Raw genomic sequence first — 20,059 nt, forward strand, 5'->3', positions numbered from 1 at the left:
CAAAATACTGAATGCCAGTTTCAAAGAAAGTAGCCCGTACATACAGCTTTAATCTGTATTATACCTGGGGCACTCAATGAATGTATATTAAGAAATAAAGTTGATATCAGCAGAAACGTGGGCACCGTAAACATTTGTTTTCTCTTTGGCAAGAGTTTACTGTGTTTCAAACTGTTGCAGGCTGTGAAACTCTCATGATCAATACAACAGTATTCAAAAACAACTACTGGGAACAGTGTACACTCTGTGAAACAGTCATCAAAAAACCTTGCCTAAAGATTTCACAGTCTGAAGGTGCTAAAGTACATACCACCTGTATCCTTCATACTGTGGTGAAACCTTTACAGCTAGCTCATCTTTTCTAGCACAACTAGGGCACACACATATCCTAGTACCTAATGCCCAGTCTTCTATGTTTAGTATAACATTATCAAATGACAATCTAATAACCCCTCCTAGAACTAATTTTGACCCAGGGAGGGTGTGACCCCCCTGAGCCTTGTTGAGGCCCAGGAACCCCGTCCCTCAGGGCTGAAGTTTTAAATAAGCAGAATGCAGCATTTTACCTCCCTTCCCAAGCACCTTTGTGGACCTGGGAACCCCATCCCCTGTGGCCGATGCACAAAGTCTAAGGGAGAGGGGCACGCTGCCCTCCTGCCCGAGCCTGGAAATGACCTGGGGATCCAAACCCTGCAGTCGTATTATTATTTTTAAAAGGGAGATGGTTATGGTACCACCATCACTTTATGGGCCCTGGGAACTTCATTCCTGGGGCATTTGTTTTTGATGGGGAGGGAACAGTGGAAGACCTGAATCTGAATTGCTGGTAAGTGTCCTGAAACAGATTCATGGAGGTAACCTTATTTACTTGGTGGTTGCCTTAGCATATGTCTGGGAGGTTTTGTAAAGCTGCAGAGAAGGGTGGGGAGATAAGAGTTACCATGAGTCCATTGCCAAAGAAAATACAAAGAGAAGATGGCCACTGTAATATCAATCAGTATACTTAGGGACCAGACTTTATTGTATGTCATTTGTACTATAACCTTAAAATCAAACCTGTTGTGTCAAGATACTGACTGCCAGAATAAACAACATATGTAGAGATATTAACTCTTTCCTTCTCCTATATTCTTATCTGTGCATCCTTCAACTGCTAAAATATATATTTGTACCTGTTCTTTCTGGCTGTGCACTTTGCAGTTTGTTTCTGAGTAACCTATTCATCATAAATGTGTCAGGTGTGCTGTGATCCACAATGCTGAAATCTCCAGCCAAGCACAACTCATACATAAAAAAACAACCTGTTGTTTTAAAGTTACCACTATTCCTTGCAAAAATCAATAATTTCAACCCTGTCTGTGTTCTTGAGATAAGATATACAGTGTTAAAAAAAACCTCAGGCCTGAGCGCTGACAATAGTGTCAGCGGTGTAACTACAGGACTGCAAGCTTTGAAACTGGATAAATCCTGCTCTAATACAAGATCACATTCCCCTATCTTTTATAACCTTTTTTCATGTAAATTTAAATACTACTCATTGTAACTTGAATCTTTAGAATATGTGAATATACCTGTAATTATTGCAGTTGCCACTAACTTGATGCCTTCCCAAATGTACAAGGTTTTTTAGAACTGGGAATGAGGCATAACAAGTAGAAATACCTCTATTTCTCTTCATTTTTCCTTTTTCTATCTGTGCTACAATCTCCCCTACAATGCTGACACCCTTGCACCATGGTGCATGACAGTCCATTGTGCACCACCGCAGGGGAAAACACAAGAATGCCCCATATCTTGTAGTTACAGCACATTTGCGCCCTTTTCTTTTGGCGCACGGTATCGCAGCAGTAAGGTTGGAAGCGTTGCCCTGCATCAGAATATTGTAAATGAGGCCCTTTATTTTAGGATTTATGGCATGATAATCTGGTTGATTGGCAGAAACTTTGCCAACTTCGCGCATGGAGGGAATCATGAACTAGACCACGCACAACATGCAGATTCTCAATGCAACCCAGATAAACATACTACTGGAGACTGAGGATTAATTTAATCTTTTATGTTTTCTTGGTGTTGGTGTTCCCCAAATTATCAATCACGAATGTCAGAATGTAGTGCTTAGCCATACCTGAGGACAGTGGGGTAGAGCTCGGCGGTGTACAGGTAAAGGACCATGAAGGCAGCGCCGGAGAAACCTTGCCCTAAAGTCGCAATTGTTGTTCGCAGAGGGCTCAGAGCTGGAAATGGGTACCGTTGAGAAGAAGAGAAAGAAAAGGTAATAAAATGTTGTTAATAATTTTATCCAAACCTAGACAGACTATCAAAAAACAGAATAGTATAGATCAGCTTATTGGGCCCGATTCACAGAACTAACTTAAGACAAAATCCTAAACCTACTACTATTTTGGTATTCACAGAAGGCACTTACTCATTTTGGTATTCACAGAAGGCACTTACTCATTTCGGTACTCATTTCGGCACTCCTAAAGGCCTCCTGTGAATACCGAAAGTCTTAAAATTAGGATTTTTCTCAATTTAGTAGTAGTAAAGTTAGGACTCCTAACTTTAGGACTCCTAAATACCTTCTGTGAATACCGAAAGTCTTAAAATTAGGATTTTTCTCAACTTTACTACTACTAAATTGAGAAAAATCCTCATTTTAAGACTTTTGGTATTCACAGAAGGCATTTATGAGTCCTAAAGTTAGGACTCCTAACTTCTGTGAATACCGAAATGAGTAAGTGTCTTCTGTGAATACCAAAATGGTAGTAAATTTAGGATTTTGTCTTAAGTTAGTTCTGTGAATCGGGCCCATTCGACACCAACGGATCACTGAAATAATATCGACTACCAAAATATCGACTACCCAAAATATCGACGAGAAAATATCGACAACCAAAATATCGAGTTTGTATGTACAAACAGGTAAGTACAAAAATATCGAGTGCAAAATATCGTTAACAAAAATATAGTTGTAAAAAATATCGACTTTAATAAAAACAATGTTTAATTACATTAATATAAAAAATTAATTACTAAAATATAATTAACAATACTTAAAATAACTTTTAATAATTAAATAATTAATGAAAGTAAAAAAATAATATTTTTTTAATCATATTTCTTAAAACATATATATATATAGTAACAAAATTTAATTAAATAATAGCCAATATTATTAACGTACAAATACAAAAGAGTAAAAATTACTATTCCCACTGCAAAGAGTGCAACAGTGGATATATGACGTTACAACGCAACTTTTACAACGCACTACCATTACAACGTAAGTATTGGTAAGTATATAATAATTTTTTTTAATTTAAAGTATTTAAAATTATTTAAATATATTTTAATTTAATTTAATTTCATTAAATTAAATTAATGTAAATTTAATTTTACTTTATTTTTACACTGTACCCCTGTACCCCAAAACTGGCCCTGAACCCTAAAAAAACCCTTTACCCAAAAACCCAAAACTGACCCTGAACCCTAAAAAAACCCTTTACCCAAAAACTAAAAACTGACCCTGAACCCTAAAAATACCCCTTTACCCAAAAACTAAAAACTGACCCTGAACCCTAAAAATACCCCTTTACCCAAAAACCCAAAACTGACCCTAAACCCTAAAAATACCCCTTTACCCAAAAACTAAAAACTGTCCCTGAACCCTAAAAATACCCCTTTACCCAAAAACTAAAAACTGACCCTGAACCCTTAAAATACCCCTTTACCCAAAAACCTAAAAACTGACCCAGAACCCTAAAAATACCCCTTTACCCAAAAACTAAAAACTGACCCTGAACCCTAAAAATACCCCTTTACCCAAAAACTAAAAACTGACCCTGAACCCTAAAAATACCCCTTTACCCAAAAACTAAAAACTGACCCTGAACCCTAAAAATACCCCTTTACCCAAAAACTAAAAACTGACCCTGAACCCTAAAAATACCCCTTTAATTTAACATAATTAGCAATTAATCAATTAAATTAAATTAATTACCAATTACATTTTAATTAATTAACAAATATTATTTAATTACCAATTAATTAAATATTACTACCAATTAATACATTTACATATTTAATAAATAAAAATTAAATTACTTCCCACCCTATTCCCCTATAAACCCACAACCCGCTACAGGAAATACATTATTTTAATTTACATAATTAGCAATTAATCAATTAAATTAAATTAATTACCAATTAAATTTTAAATAATTAACATATAATATTTAATTACCAATTAATTAATTATTACTACCAATTAATAAATTTACATATTTAATTAATTATAATTAAATTACTTCCCACCCTATTCCCCTATAAACCCACAACCCGCTACAGAATAAAATTACACAATAATTTTTAAAAAATCATTAATTAAAAATAATTATAACATAAAATGACACTTTTCACCCATATTATAACATAAAAACACTATAAATAATTACATATTATATAAAAAAAGATATTTTTTTCTTTCGATATTATTTACAGTCGATATTACTTCACTTACCTTAAAAACAATATTTTGGCTGTCGATATTCTGTCCTGTCGATATTTTCTCCAAACGATATTTAAAACTCGATATTTTGTCCATTCGATATTGTGGAGTCGATATTATGTCTGTGCACCGACACCAACTACTCCTAGTTTGTCTAATGGATTAACAACTTGAATTTTAGGACATAATTTGCTGTATCAGGAATGTTTATATAATCCAGTGTATTTCATAGGCAATTAGTGTACATGGACCAATTATTGTATAGACAAGTTAAAAGAACATAAGACAAATATATACCCTTGGAATGTTGACCGCTCCATTAAAGGCAATGGAGTGCTCCTAGCTTCGACTGAATGGTAGAAGCCCGGAAAGCAACATTCCAATATATTTTTTTCTTTTCACAGCTGTTTCTGTAAACAAAGGCTTCTCAGAGACCAAGGGGATTTAAAACCCCTCAGGCTCCGTGAGGCCTTTGTTTTTACAAATTAGAATATTCTGCTCTCTTGGGGCAGATTGTCCTAAAATCCTTAGAGCCTTTTTAGCGGGCCCTGCTGACCATTAAAGGCCAGCTCCCTTGTTAAAGGCCTGAGCCGAAGGTAGCAGGCTTTGAATGGCTGATAGAGCCTGCTACATCGGGCTCTTAAGGCTATAATAAAACTTTAGAGTAATATCTTATGCACAATATAGCGCAAGGAAATTTGCCAAAATATCTTTAAAGCAATTTTATTTACTTCTTGTCTTAAATTAAATCTCATCCCGTGTTGCTATATAACACATTTTGTACATCCATTCTGTGATTTTGTGTATCTTTGTTGATTTTTAACTTCTCAGAATCAGGCGTCAAGTGTAACTTAATCCACTTTGCACAAATAATAAAATAAAATCAGTAGCTTTCTTATGTGTGATCACCTCTATTTGTAACTGATGTTACTAGTCTTTGAATTTTGTACTCTGGGACACTGCTATCCAATGCATCTTCCTGATGTCTTAACACATGACACATTTGCTACCAGTGAATTGTAGCATGTGTTTTGCAATACACTTGGCTGATCAGGAAAATATTGTTTCAGGCTGACAGGCACAGCTAGACAGCTGTAGCTTAGAAACCTGCAGCTGAACGTATCAACAATACCCTTTTTGACAGGTGAAAACCTTATTTTTAACTACTAAATAAGTCACCCTTACTTAAGCCTTGCAGCCTTCCAGGCAAGGTGCTTAAAACTGAAAAGTGGAACACATAGAAATTAAAGGTTAACATATGACTGCAGTGTGTAGACTGCAAAAGCTATTTTCACTGTATATGTACTATGGCCTTGTCAATATGTAAAGCTAATTTCATACCATTGCATTAGAAAAAACTCCAGAGTTCATTCGACCACCGTTTTGATATTTACACAAAATGGTCAATTCGAAGATGAAATTGGGTTTTCGACAAATATTCAGTAAATTTAACATTTAGAAAGTTACAATTTCTTGGCTAAAGCTTTAGTAGGTTAATTGGAATTAGGCAGTTTGGGCTGACCTCCCAGCCAATTCTTCCTCCCTTGAGTAGATGTGAAACGGTTCCCAGAGCGTGATCCGCTCATCTCAGGTAAAGCCAATGGCTAGGGTCCATGCTACATCAACTTGAAATCCACCAGGAAGAGGCCTGTCACTTCATAGTTTATTGTAAAGTGAGACCTGGAGTAGAGGAGCCTTTTGAAACCATGATATATTCAAACCTCCCCTGACCCAATTCACAGTTGAGGCTGGTACCAGAACCAGTTTACTGTAGTTAGTTAGGTGGAGGCTGCTTATTGTCATGGACTCACCAGTTGGTGGGCCACAAGTCACCTCCAAGGAGAGAAGGGTTCTGCAATCTTTATTTTCTGTAGAAGGTGTATACTGTTGGATACTTTGCAGTAAGGCAAACATAATGTGCTGTAAAAGGAGGAAGGTTTAACCTAGGGATCTTTCTTCCCATTGGTCAGGGAGTCATCTACACCCACTGGCTAGTGGACTGAACAAATGTGCCACCTCACTCCCAGCACTTCTGACTACCTCTGGACCTGTGGAAGAGCAGAAAAGGAAGATGTGTGCTGTCTGTAATCTGTAAGGAGTCCTGAGGGGTATAACCTGCTTCCACTTTACTGAAGATTGAGAAGTTGATTTCAAGGGTCAGTTGTTTCACCTCCCGAATGGCACAAAATAAGCTGCAAAAGGCCTTTCGTGGAAGGGACCTGTTGAGCATTGCCGGCAGGTGGACCTCAACTGGACTGTGCTGGTAGTCTCTGCTTGAGTGAGTCTTACGTCCTAAGTGATGTCTATGAGGTCCTGGGACCCTTAGATGTGACCAAGAGGAATAAACTTGAAACATGGAAATGTTTCAACCTCAGGAGGATTGGGACTAACCATCAAGCATGAACCACAACCACTAACCATAAATCATTAAACACCAAGGCAATCTGATAACCCAAAATCATGGAGAGCAACAAAATCAGGTTGGTCCTGTTCAGAGATTTTTGCCACTCAAAAGAAGGATTCAGCAGACCGTTGTAGCTAACGTATCTGGATTTGGGGAATCATGCCGGGATACAACTTTCAGACTTGAGCTCCAAAAATGGAGACTAAATCCCAGTATAGAAACTTTGACTGTTAAAAGATACTTAAAGTATCTGGTCGATGAGCAGACGTCAGCAGCCACAAAATTTGAATCTTCCCGCTTAGAACTTTTCCTACTAAAACCATCGGCTTCAGTGGGGCCTGGCCAAATGTGCATCCAACTTCAAGAGGACTGTATGGGTTACAGTGTTCAACATTGCCAAGTAGCAGGAGATCTACTTCCAGGGAAAAAAACACTATGGTTCTAAATTTGAGTGACTTAATTTTGTTCCACCTAATTCCGCATTGGTAGATCTTTCCACAACCAGTTTTTCTAGGAAAGAATCATGCTTGAAACTACCGGCTGGAATAATCAAACATGGCTTCGGCTGCAGCAGCAGCAACGCTTTATACCCCATTTATTTTTGACAGGGAACCCTTGAGCGCTGCCACCTACCAGACAAAACCATCTCTCTCCTACTTCTCCTACCCCTAGTACTTAGACCAGGTGGTAAATGATTTTAGAAATGCTGTCTGGGTTTTACAAATATAAAAAGTGGTCCCACGTGGTAATTCCACATTCCATGGGGTTTTACTCATAACTGCACAGTTATGATGCAGATTTAGTACTCATAATGATAACATTACATGTGATTTTACTGTTAATCCATACCATACAACTTGTAATCAGGATGTAAGTACGAAGGGAATAGTGACATACCGGCGATCAATCAATACTGTTATCTGGTGTTCTGTACATCGCGGTCCACCTCAACCTGGGGCATTGTTTGCAGGTAACCACACTGATAGATGTGGTGCTTTTCTTAGAGCTTTTTCACTTAAAAACTTTACAAATACATATATCTGGTTGCCATGATTGGATTTTTTTAATAAATGTATTTGTATTTATTTGAAGCACATAGCAACTGAATACAGAACCGAAAAGGAGGTTTTCCATAATCGCCTCCTTGTACAGTATATTGAAAGCAATCATTATTAATATCAATATAATCATTAAACTCAACAAGTAAAGGTCTCCAGTGTCTCTGCAATATATACCTTGAGGATCAGTCATGTATAACAGTATCTGCTTCGTGCAGAGTTGACTACAGTAGAGATTCTTTGAGGAGGAAAGGTTGTCAAAACTGCAATCTTGGGCTCAAGTCCCAATACTTTTACATAAGTGAAGGATGGTGCACGGAAAGAACTGGTCCGTAACAGCAAAGTGATTTGGAAAAAGTTTCTTTATTATAAACGTTAAAAGGCCTCAGCCAACACGTTTCGTCCCCAAGGGGACTTCGTCAGGGCTCGAATTGTAGTTGATCAAGAAGGAGGATGAAGTGCCACTCCTACAGCAACAGCATAATTATCAAAAATTGTGCATAGGCAATAATAATCTGCAGATGTACGAAGAAACAGCAAGCGATGCAGCATATGTCAATCCTGTTCACCGCTAGTGTAAAGTCCGCCCCATATTAAGGGAATGTACTGTGTTTGTAGTACCGAGCTTCGGAAAGCCAATGTTTGCAAGGGCATCCACTTGCTTTGTTTCCAGGCTCTTCCAACATCCTGCGATCGTCAAGACCATGTTTCCATTTGATGACACTTGGTGGGGTTGAAGTGCATCAATCATGGACATTTGACTACTATCAGGCCCAGGCTGAGTACTATGTTCTGGCACCTTGTGAGACCCAGTTAATCAATGATAATTAAAAGTGCAGTACGGGGATCAAGTGTAATTCATGTGTCCATGACCTCATTGCATATGCCCTTTTGGGCATTTCAACTGTGTGCAACAAATCCACCTCCTGAGTTTGGCATTAAAGACACATAGGTGAGAAGTCACATTTGATGTGCAGACGTTTTACTCTGGTATAGTATGCTTGTGCAGGTATTTGAATTGTGTTATGCAGAATTTGGCTGCTATTGTAATCCCTATAGGTGCTGCCAATGGCTCCCACCACTCTGGATCCTCAATCGGACTCTTATCTGTCTCAGAACATCCTAAGCTTGCTAAAGGTGTCTGGTGTGTTCATTATTTTGACTATATATATATATGGCGTCTTGCCCTCGCTATTTTCAACCCCCTGCACATTAAACAGCTGTGTATCCAGTTCGTGGTCCGTCTCCTTATTGCCTGGAGGGTTCTGATTCTCACAAGAACCAGTAGTGGCTGTTTTTGGAGTTTGCGCTGATATATATATATATATATATATATATATTCCGAATATTGTCACTTCTAGGCAAAAGAAGGAATTCACCAAAGTATCCAGTAACAAAGAGTCGACCCAGAAGTGCTGGTGCAAGGTGGTTTAATTTCGTAAAGCCAGCGCTGCCGCCATGACGCGTTTCGCCTCCAGGGAGGCTTGATCACATATATATATATATATATTCATAAACGTCGAGTAGATTTTTAGATCCTCTTTATTTGATGCAGTTTAAAAGTGCAAGTGCAAAATCATATTAAAGCAAGTGCCCAGCATGACGTATTTCGACTGCCCCACGGCAGTCTTGATCATATATATATATATATATATATATATATAGAGCTCAGTTCCGCTCCTTCCCTGAAAATGTGGGGGTGATTGGTCAAGTGGGGGCCAAGAAAAAAGGCTGGTCCCAAAATATGTTTTCCCCATGCAATTTCCCATAGGACCTTAAGACACGTCTACAGCCCGAACGGCTGAACGGAATTACACCAAATTTGGCAAAGAGGTAGCCCTCAGTTCAGACTTGTGCCTTTTGCTTGATTGGTGTAAATCCGTTCAGTAGTTCTTGAGAAAATGACAGTTAAAATCATGTATATATCTATGAGCGCGATGGATCCGAATACTATCCGCGTACCCTACGCGCATCCTACAAGCACTCTGCCGTGCACAAGCTGCATGCTGATTGACTGTCAACAGTCAAAATCAGAAAGTGTTGGCAGCCATCTTGTGCCTCGGTAGAACCGAGGCACAAGAAAACCAAAACAAATGCCGCAAAACGCAAAAAGGGGGCAGGGTAGACACACCCTGACCCCCTAGGCCTAGTGGAAGAGGTGTGATGCCGCGGCTAGGTTGACTGACTCCGGAATCTGGGGATCACGGTTCGATTCCCGGTACCGGCGGCAGATTAGCCTAGCACCATGTGACTCTGGGCAATAGCTTGCTTAATCTTCCCGACGACCCCCAGCGCCTAGAGACCCTTACGGGTGATTGTGCGCTTTACAAATGTGGATTTATTATTATTATTATTATCATTAGGCCTGCTCAGGGGGTCCGGACCCCCAGGGCCAAAAAGACAGGATGGTCCCTCGGCCCTGCCCCCTCCTTTCACAACGCTGCAAACGCACCCCCTGGTGCGTTTGCAGAGGGGGGACGAACTCCCCTTGAATACTGGGGTCCCTGGGGGCCAACTAGCCCACCAGGAACCTCCAGTATGCACCTGTGTGGCAGAGAGGTGTTCAGGATTCAAGGGGACCTAATCCCCCAACTTAAAATGCGCCACGGGGCAGGTTTGCACAGTGGTGAAGGTAGGGGGCAGAGCCTGAGGTGATATGTGTGAAAACACGCCCTGTGGCGCATTTTAAGTTGGGGAATGAATTCCTCTTCAATCCAGAGGTCCTCTAGGAGTCAACTAGCCCACCAGGTACCTCCAGTAAGCGTCACGGAGCTGCATTGCAGAGTGTTGTAAAAAGGGACATGGCCTCTGAATGCCTCTCTGCAACGCAGCTCCCTGGGGCATACTGGAGGTACCTGGTGGGCTAGTTGGCCCCCAGGGGACAACAGCATTGAAGAGGAATTATTTCCCCAACTTAAAACGCGCCACAGGGCGTGTTTGCACACATGTCATCGTAGGATCCGCCCCCTCCCTTCACCATTGTGCAAATATTCTTCTAAAATCAGTCGAACAACGAATTTCGATTTACTCACCTGTTATTAGGAGAGAACTCAGTGATGTATCTTTTAGCCCAGCACTGACCTTGAAAAGTAACTCTAAGCGTACTTACACGTAACTTGTATTTCCTTCCATAGGAATCAATTGTGTGGTTTTCACGAGAAAAGTGTCGATTTTTGAAATGTACAAAAAGTCCTATAAAATCAGCAGAACTACAAATACCGATTTACTCACATGTTATCAGGAGTGACCTCAGTGCTGCTTCTTTGAGCCCAGTAGTGATCCTGAAAAGTAATTTATGCATTTAAAAAGCCTTAGAAATTCACTGAAAAAACCATAGGTTTCAGGGACGTTATAGTTAGTTGGACATTAGCCTCCTATAAAACCAGAGAAATTCACCTGTTATAGTTAGTTGAGCTAACTATAACTCGCGCGCCTGCAATGCACCGCTGATGATGTCACATATTACATCACTCATGACATGGTCAGTGACATCACTAATGACATCACTGATGACATCTCAAATTACATAACTGATGACATCATCCAGTGAATGTGTGTTTCTGTAATGTTTAAATATTTTTCATATATATCTATGCCAATGTGTATTGAAGAATGAGTGGATTTACGAGTGCCTGATTGGATTATTTAGTAGGAGCGTGACTAACAATATAAGTGAGTGACTGAACGTGTCTTACTGAATGCATAGGTTAGTGAATAAACTGTGTGAAAGTCTGTATTAGTTTCTCAGTTGGTGTGTAAGCGATACCAAAGGGGATGATGGACATGGGTCAGTTGACTGGGGGTGAGTGTTTGATTTGCTCAAACACTCCGTCCATCATCCCCTTTGGTATCGCTTTGTTCGCCCTGAGTTGGTAGGGTATGCCCAGATGTGGGTCCCGTGCTCACTCTACCACTGGATTCAAGATAGCCTGGCTGATGAGGATTATGAATCCTAAACCGGTCCCAAGATGCTTGTTTCCGGTCAAGGGTAGACATGGCTTGGCAGTTCAGGCTGGACTTTTCCCATGAGGCACAGGGTCAGACTGATTTGCATATGGCCATGTCTGAACTGGGGTGGTAGAGTGAGCTAAATAATGATGATCGATTAAACCCAGATCAGTTGACTGGGAGTGAGTGCTTGATTTGCTCAAACACTCCATCCATCATCCCCTTTGGTATCGCTTTGTTTGCCCTGAGTTGGCAGGGTATGCCCAGATGTGGGTCCCTTTCTCACTCTACCACTGGATTCAAGATAGCTTGGCTGATGAGAATTTTGAATACGGAACCGGTACCAGGATGCTTGTTTCTGGTCCAGGGAAGACATGGCTTGGCAGGTCGGGCTGGACTGTTCCCATGAGGCACAGGGTCCAGACGGATTTGCATACGGTCATGTCTGAACTGGGGTGGTCGAGTGAGCTAAAGAATGATGATGGATTAAACTCAGATCAGTTATTTATTTCAAAGGTTGTATATAGCGCTACTGGACCCAAGGGTATCAGAGCACTTTACAAGGATGGTGAACATAATGAGATAAAATAAACAATTAAGCGAAAAAGAGTTACAGTATGATAATGCATTCAACAGGGCTAAGGGGGCAAAGAAACAGAGAGATAAAATTAAGTGGAAAATTAATATTAAAAGTTAGGAGACAGAGGGGGTGAAGAGAGGGGGAGTGAGAGAATGAAGGGATTGAGAAGGGGTGGGAAGAGGAGTGGACAAGGGAAGAGAAAGGAGTGGACATGTTCAGAGTCAGTAACATTAGATACCCCAGTATTTGTTGAGAAGGAGTACTTTGAGTTACTTTTTGAAGAGAGGGTAAGAGGGGTTGCAGCGAAGATCCTTAGGGAGAGAGTTCCAAATTGTAGGAGCGTTACCAGAGAACGCACAGGATTGGGTCTTTTGACATTTGAGTCTGGGTTGGGTCAATACAAGGGAGTTTTTGCTCCTCAGGGACCTGGAGCAACCTGCTTTGTGTAGTTTTGTTGTAAGGTACGAAGGGGTGTTTTGGTGAAGAGCTTTGTGAGTGATGCAGGCAATCTTGTAGGTGGATCTTCCTTCTATTGGGAGCCAATTGAGATTTTTGAGGACGGGGGAGATGTGATCAAATTTTTTACAATCAGAGATGACTCTCGCAGCTAGATTGAGGACAGATTTCATCAGTGCAAGATGGATTTTAGGGGTGCCAGCCAAAGTGACGTTGCCATAGTCAATCCTGGAAAGGACAAGCGATTGGACAACAAGTTTAAAATCGTCTGCTTGAATAAATGGTTTAAGTTTCTTGAGGTGGAGAAGGGTGAAAAGCGCACTTTTGGATGCATTTTTAATGTGGGGGATGAGATTTAGATTCTGGTCGGTACTGATGCCTAGGGATTTGACAGAATTAGAGGTGGAGAGTGTGCAGTTAAGAGCTTTGATGTCCTTTATCCAGAGTTGAATGTGAAGGGGGTTGTTTTTAGGGGAGAAAAAGATGATTTCAGTTTTATTCGGGTTCAGTTTGAGATGTTTCCGATGGAACCAGGTTTGAATTCTGGTCAAGGTCTCATTGAGGTGGAGAATGTCTTTGTGGGATTTGATCTTGTAATATAATTAGGTGTCATCGGCATAGAGGTGGTAATTGATATTAGCTTGTTTGAGGATGAGGGTGAGTGGCTCCATGGACAGATTGAATAGGGTTGGGGAGAGGATGGATCCTTGAGGGACGCCGAGTGAGACAGGTTGAGGTCTAGAGAGAAAGTGGCTGAGCTTGATTTGCTGTGATCTGTTTTGAAGGAATGAGGAGAACCATTTAAATCCGTTGCCATCTAATCCGAACCGGTCTTTGAGAGTGTTGAGAAGGGTGGGGTGGTGGACGGTATCAAATGCAGCTGAGAGGTCGGGGAGGATTAGTAACGAGGATTCCACTTTGTCTAGGGAGCGATGAATGTCGTCAGTGATATTTAGCAAAGCAGTTTCTGTACTGCATCCCTTTCTAAAGCCGGATTGGAAAACATCAAGGAGGTTGAAGGAGGCGATATGTTTCTCTAATTGCAATAGGACACATTTTTCGAGGGCTTTAGAGAGGAATGGAAGGTTAGACATAGGGCGAAGGTTGTTAAGGTCATTGGGGTCAGCAGTGGTGTTTTTGAGAATGGGTGAGATTTGACCAAGCTGAAGGGAGGTGGGGACACAGCCAGTGGAAAGAGAGGAGTGGATGATTTTGGTCCATATGGGGGCATTGATAAATGTAAGTTCTTGAACCAAAAGGGCGGGAAGAGGCTCTTTGGAATGGGAGGAAGGTTTTAGTTTGGCAATGATATTAGTGATCGTAGATTCAGATACTGGACTAAAATCACTCCATGAGGCATTGTTTTTAGCAGGGGGGCCTATTTTCGGAAAGGTATCTTGTTGGGGGAGAGCAGGGAGGGGATGAGAAGGATCGAGAGGGGTGGAAAAAGTGGACGGAAGAGAGTTAGGAGTGTTGGGGAGGGTGTATAGGATGGGGGTAGGTTGAAGTGAGAGTGGGAGGGAAGAGAAGGATAGTTCGATCTTGTTGATTTTGTTCACAAAGAAACTGACAATTTCTTCGCATCTGTCAATAGAGGCTAATATTTTAGGAGGGCCAGTGGAGGTTTGTTTTTTAACAATGTTAAAGAGTTCCCTAGGGCGGTTTCTGGCTTGATCAAGTTGTGATCGTAGAAAGGAGGATTTCTCATTAAAGATATGTTTTTTGTGCTGGGCTCGAGCAATTCTAAGGAGAGCCAGATTGTCAATGATTCCTCCAAACCCGTTCAGAATGTCTAAGGGTCCGTCTTTCGTTATTAAGTTCAGAATTGAACCAAGACTTAGGAGGGTTGCTTTTTTGTTGTTTGAGTTTGATTGGAGTAATTTGGTCGAGGGCTTCAAGAATAGAATTGTTATAATGGTTCGTTAGGTCAGTGGTGCTGTCAGAGAGAGGGGGGAGAAGTAAGTGGGCATTAATTGTGGATTCCAATTCGCCAGGAGGAATAAGGTGAAGGTTGCGTGTGGATTTCTTAGGAAAAGAGCTGATGGGGCGGGGCGAGTCATGGATCTATTCATGGTGAAGAGGATAAGGTAGTGGTCAGACCAATATACCGCAAGTATATTTGAGAGGGAGGCCATATCGTTGCTAGTCATAATAGCATCAAGGGTGGCACCTTGGTTATGGGTTGGAGAATGGCAGAGTTGGGTCATATTGGTGATGTCCATGGTATTAAATAGGATGACAGCAGGATCATCACTTTTGTTCCAATGGATGTTGTAGTCACCGAGGAAGAGATTTTTAGAATGTGAGAGTGATGATTGTATAATAAGATCAGTCAACTCTTCCGTAAAGGGGATGTTATTTCCAGGGGGAGGGTAGATAGTGTGCAACCGGGTGATGGGGGAGTCAGGCATAATGAGATCAGCGCAAAGGTATTCAAATGATGAATGTAGCTGAACGAGCGAGATGTTAAGTTCAATTTTAAAAATGATGGCGAGTCCTCCTCCTGTCTGTTCGATTCTATCTTTTTTAATGATAGAGTAACCAGGGGGGATAAGCAAGTCGAGGATGGGAGTGGAGTGGGAGGTGAGCCAGGTTTCAGTTAGGAATACAATGTCAATGTTTTCAGTAAGAATGGTTTCAGCAATCTCAGTAGCGTTGCAGGAGGCGGATCGGCAATTAATCAGCATGCAACATAGGGGAGTGGGGTCGGGCGATTTGGAGGGGAGGCAAGGGGGGATAGGTCTAATTTGTTGCGGTGGTCTAGGGGAGGTCAGAGGAAGGGGGAGTCTGCTTATTCCAAAGAGAACAGGGATGGTAGACAGTTGAGTAGGGGAGATAGTGGACGAAGGTGTTGAGGGAGAGGTTGTTAAGTTAGTGGAACTGTTAGCTTCAGAGGTTATTGGGCGAGTACCACATTTTGGTGGTTGTATGTTGGTATTGTAGGGAGTGACGATTAAGGAAGGTTGAGTGGGTAAGGTGCTGGTTGTGTAGTTGCTAGAAGTTAAGTTAGTGGGCGAGTAGTGGGGGGACAAGGGTGGATAGGTCTAAGTTGTTGGGGACGTCTAGGGGAGGTAGGAGGAAGGGGGAGTCTGCTTATTCCAAAGAGAACAGGGATGGTAGACAGTTGAGTAGGGGGGATTCTGGACGAAGGTGGTAAGGGAGAGGTAGTTAAGTTAGTGGAACTGTTAGCTTCAGAGGTTATTGAGCGAATACTAAGTTGAGGCGGTGTGGGTATGTTGGTAGTGTAGGGAGGGACAATTAAGGAAGGTTGAGTAGGTAAGGTGCTAGTTGTGTAGTTGCTAGAAGTTAAGTTAGTGGAACTGTTAACTTCAGAGGTTATTGGGCGAGTACCAAGTTGTGGCGGTGTGGGCATGTTGGTATTGTAGGGAGGGACGATTGAGGAAGGTTGAGTGGGTAAGGTGCTGGTTGTGTAGTTGCTAGAAGGAGGGGTGTTTCTGTTGGTGATAGAGTTTGGTGGACAATATGTGGATGTGTTGAGGAGAGTGTTGTTGTGCGAGGAGAGGGTTTTAGTAAGGAATGAGATATCGCTTCTGAGTGAGGAGAGTTCTAAGATGAGGGACATAAGGACAAGTTCAATGGTAGGGGAAGCCAGTGTGTGTGTTGACGAGTGCTGTGGGTCCGTATTTATTGGGCTGTCGGTCGAGTTAGGGTTGTTTAGGGAGGGATAACGTGTGGAGGATGAGGAGGAAAGCCTGGAGGGGGTGGGATTATAATGAGGGGGAGGATCATTTTTGGAGAGCGGAGGTGAACAAGAGGAGGATGTAGGAAAGGTATTCATTTCGGACAGACAATTTGGTGAAAGTGGCATAGAGGAAGTAGAAGGTGTTGCATTTGTTGGATTGTGAGTTGTTGAAGAAAGCAGGGAGGTGTTGGAGGGTGATTGTGGGGGATATGTGGGGGCAGTTAAGGGGGAGTGGGGAACTGAGTCAGAGATAGATGTGGTAAGGGAGTCAAGGGGAGGGAGGAGCATAGAAGAGAGTGTGTAGTTGTAACGGAGGGTACTATGGGGTAAGTGGCAGAGGGAGAAATAATAAGGGAGTCAGCGGGAGGGAGGAGTATATAAGAGAGTGTATTATTGGAACAGGTTGGAATCTGGGGATAAGTGGCAGAGGGGTAAGGGATGTGGGAGTCAAGGGGGGGAGGGGCATAGAAGAGAGTGTATTAATGGGACATGGGGGTCCCAGGAGGTAAGAGGCAGAGGGAGAAGCGGGAAGGGAGTTGAATGGAGGGAGGAGCGTTGAGTAGAGTGTGTCTTTGGAATCGGGGGAGTTCATCTGGTAAGTGGGGGATGCAGGGGGTATCGTTGTGTGGATGTATGATGTGTTGGTAGGAGGGGGGCATGTGGAGAGGAGATTGAAAGGAGAGGCGCGTGTACCAGAGTATATCAAATTAGGAAGAGGCGATAAGGGGGAGGGTGAAGTAAAAGGAGATGAAGACAAAAAGAATTGGGGAAGGTCAGAGAGACGAGGTAAGGGGGACGGGGATGATATGGGGTGATGAATCTAGGGGTAGAGGGGGTGAGAGGGCAGGGTTCGGGGATTGTGTGAGGGTTTGGGATAAAGTGCTAAAGTGTTGTTCATTGGGAGTAGGAGAGGGAGGGGGAAAATCAGGAAGAGGCGAAAGGGGGGAGGAAGAGGTGAAGGGAGAAGAAGGCAATAAAAGTTGGGGTAGGTCAGAGAGACGAGGTAATGGTATCGGGGATGAGAGGGGGTGATAAGTCTAGGGGTGGAGTGGGTGGGAGGGCAGGATTAGAAGATATTGTGAGAGTTTGGGATATAGCGCTAAAGTGTTGTTAAAAGATGTCGAGGTGCTTTTCAGATGCTTGGATGAGTATAGTTCCAGATTTGAAGATAGAGATATCTATTTTGCTTGGAAAAGAAGAAGATGGTGTAGTGGAGAGTTTTAGACCGTATGGGATGTTGCGTGAATTAGAGATCAGGAGGTGATGTAGAAATAAGCTTTTCCATTTAGATGGTCGTTTGGTGAAGAAGATGAAGTTGGTGAAAAGTGAGGAGTTAAGGCTGTTATGGTGATCAGCAAATAAGGTTTCTGGGTGGAGACAGAGGAGTTTGTATTTGATTATTTTTTTTACCATGTTTAGAGAGATGGGGTGGGTAGAGGATGGCCCAAGAGTTAGGGTAGAGTTTAGAGATGTGTGTGGTTGAGGTAGATGGTGGAAGAGTGAGTGGAGGCATGATTTGGAGACGAGAAGGGGGAGAAAGAGGAAGCACAGTAGATTAGAACGCACTGGTACTCGAAGTGAGGATAGAAGGTAGTGATAGGAGAAGCGGGGGTTGATTAAGTGATTCTAAAGCAGATTCTGACAATGAGAGTTGTGGGTGGGGTTTCAATTAAGCACAATAGGTGAGGGGGCGACATAATCATATAAATTACATTTCACGATGAAAGGAAGGGCAACCAAGAGAGTTAAGAAGATAAGGCTATATAGCGGGGGAAGGAATGAAATATAGACTGAACAAATTATAAAGATAGGACATAATTGTGAACTACACATAGTAACATCAGGATACACATTGAAAACAAAAGCATAGTGACAAAAGGATATAACATAGAGGGCAATCTGAACAATAGCTTGAAACAAATTACAATGATAGGAAATTAGGGTGGACTAAACAGAGGAACAACAAAATATACAATATAACAAAATACATAACGATAAGAGAATATACCATATTGAACAGTCAAGGAATACACGAATTAACGTTGAAATAGGTTAAAAAGCGCCACAGTAGAAGAACATATCCAAACGAAACAAAATAAAGTGCAAATAAAAAACATTATATACTGTAGGGGATAGGTTAGAGGTTAGTCAGGAGAGGGGTAGAGATAGAAAATAGCAAACAGTGAAGATAATTGGTATAGAGGGGGGTATATTGACTGGGGGTGAGTATTTGATTTGCTAAACCACTCCGTCCATCATCCGCTTTGGTATCGCTTTGTTTGCCCTGAGTTGGCAGGGTATGCCCAGATGTGGGTCCCTTGCTCATTCTACCACTGGATTCAAGATAGCCTGGCTGATGAGGATTATGAATCTGATACCAGTCCCAGGATGCGTGTTTCCGGTCCAGGGAAGACATGGCTTAGCAGTTCTGGCTGGACTGTTCCCATGAGGCACAGGGTCAGACTGATTTGAATATGGCCATGTCTGAACTGGGGTGGTAGAGTGAGCAAAAGAATGATGATGGATTAAACCCAGATCAGTTGACTGGGGGTGAGTGTTTGATTTGCTCAAACACTCCGTCCACCATCCCCTTTGGTATCGCTTTGTTTGCCCTGAGTTGGCAGGGTATGCCCAGACGTGGGTCCCTTGCTCACTCTACCACTGGATTCAAGATAGCCAGGCTGATGAGGATTATGAATGCAAAACCATTCCCAGGATGCTTGCTTCTGGTCCAGGGAAGACATGGCTTGACAGTTCGGGCTGGACTGTTCCCACGAGGCACAGGGTCAGACTGATTTGCATATGGCTATGTCTGAACTGGGGTGGTGAAGTGAGCTAAATTATGATAATGGATTAAACCCAGATCAGTTGACTGGGGGTGAGTGTTTGATTTGCTCAACCACTCCGTCTATCATCCGTTTTGGTATCGTTTTGTTTGCCCTGAGTTGGCAGGGTATGCCCAGACGTGGGTCCCTTGCTCACTCTACCACTGTATTCCAGATAGCCTGGCTGATGAGGATTATTAATATGGAACCGGTCCCAGGATGCTTGTTTCCGGTCCAGGGGAGACATGGCTGAGCAGTTCGGGCTGGAAAGTTCCCATGAGTCACAGGGTGAGACTGATTTGCATATGGCCTTGTCTGAACTGGGGTGGTGCAGTGAGCTAAAGAATGATGATGGATTAAACCCAGATCAATTGATTGGGGTTGATTGTTTGATTTGCTCAAACACTCCGTCCATCATCCCCTTTGGTATCTCTTTGTTCGCCCTGAGTTCGCGGGGTATGCCCAGATGTGGGTCTCTTTCTCACTCTACCATTGGATTCAAGATAGCTTGGCTGATGAGGATTTTGAAAACGAAACCGATACCAGGATGCTTGTTTCCGGTCCAGGGAAATCATGGC

At 42.1% G+C, this 20,059-nt stretch overlaps 1 protein-coding gene across 1 annotated transcript in view; it reads right to left on the reverse strand.

Annotated features, from left to right (window-relative positions):
- The window catches only part of LOC144766764 (solute carrier family 22 member 7-like), a 383,697-nt gene that overhangs the window by 91,072 nt on the left and 272,566 nt on the right, over nt 1–20,059 (reverse strand). The window contains exon 8 of the mRNA XM_078650508.1: nt 2,126–2,234. Coding sequence (XP_078506634.1) covers nt 2,126–2,234 — 109 coding nt within the window. The remainder of the gene's footprint in view (nt 1–2,125; nt 2,235–20,059) is intronic.

The sequence above is a fragment of the Lissotriton helveticus genome, chromosome 1_1 (genome assembly GCF_964261635.1).
Source record: "Lissotriton helveticus chromosome 1_1, aLisHel1.1, whole genome shotgun sequence".
NCBI lineage: Eukaryota > Metazoa > Chordata > Amphibia > Caudata > Salamandridae > Lissotriton > Lissotriton helveticus.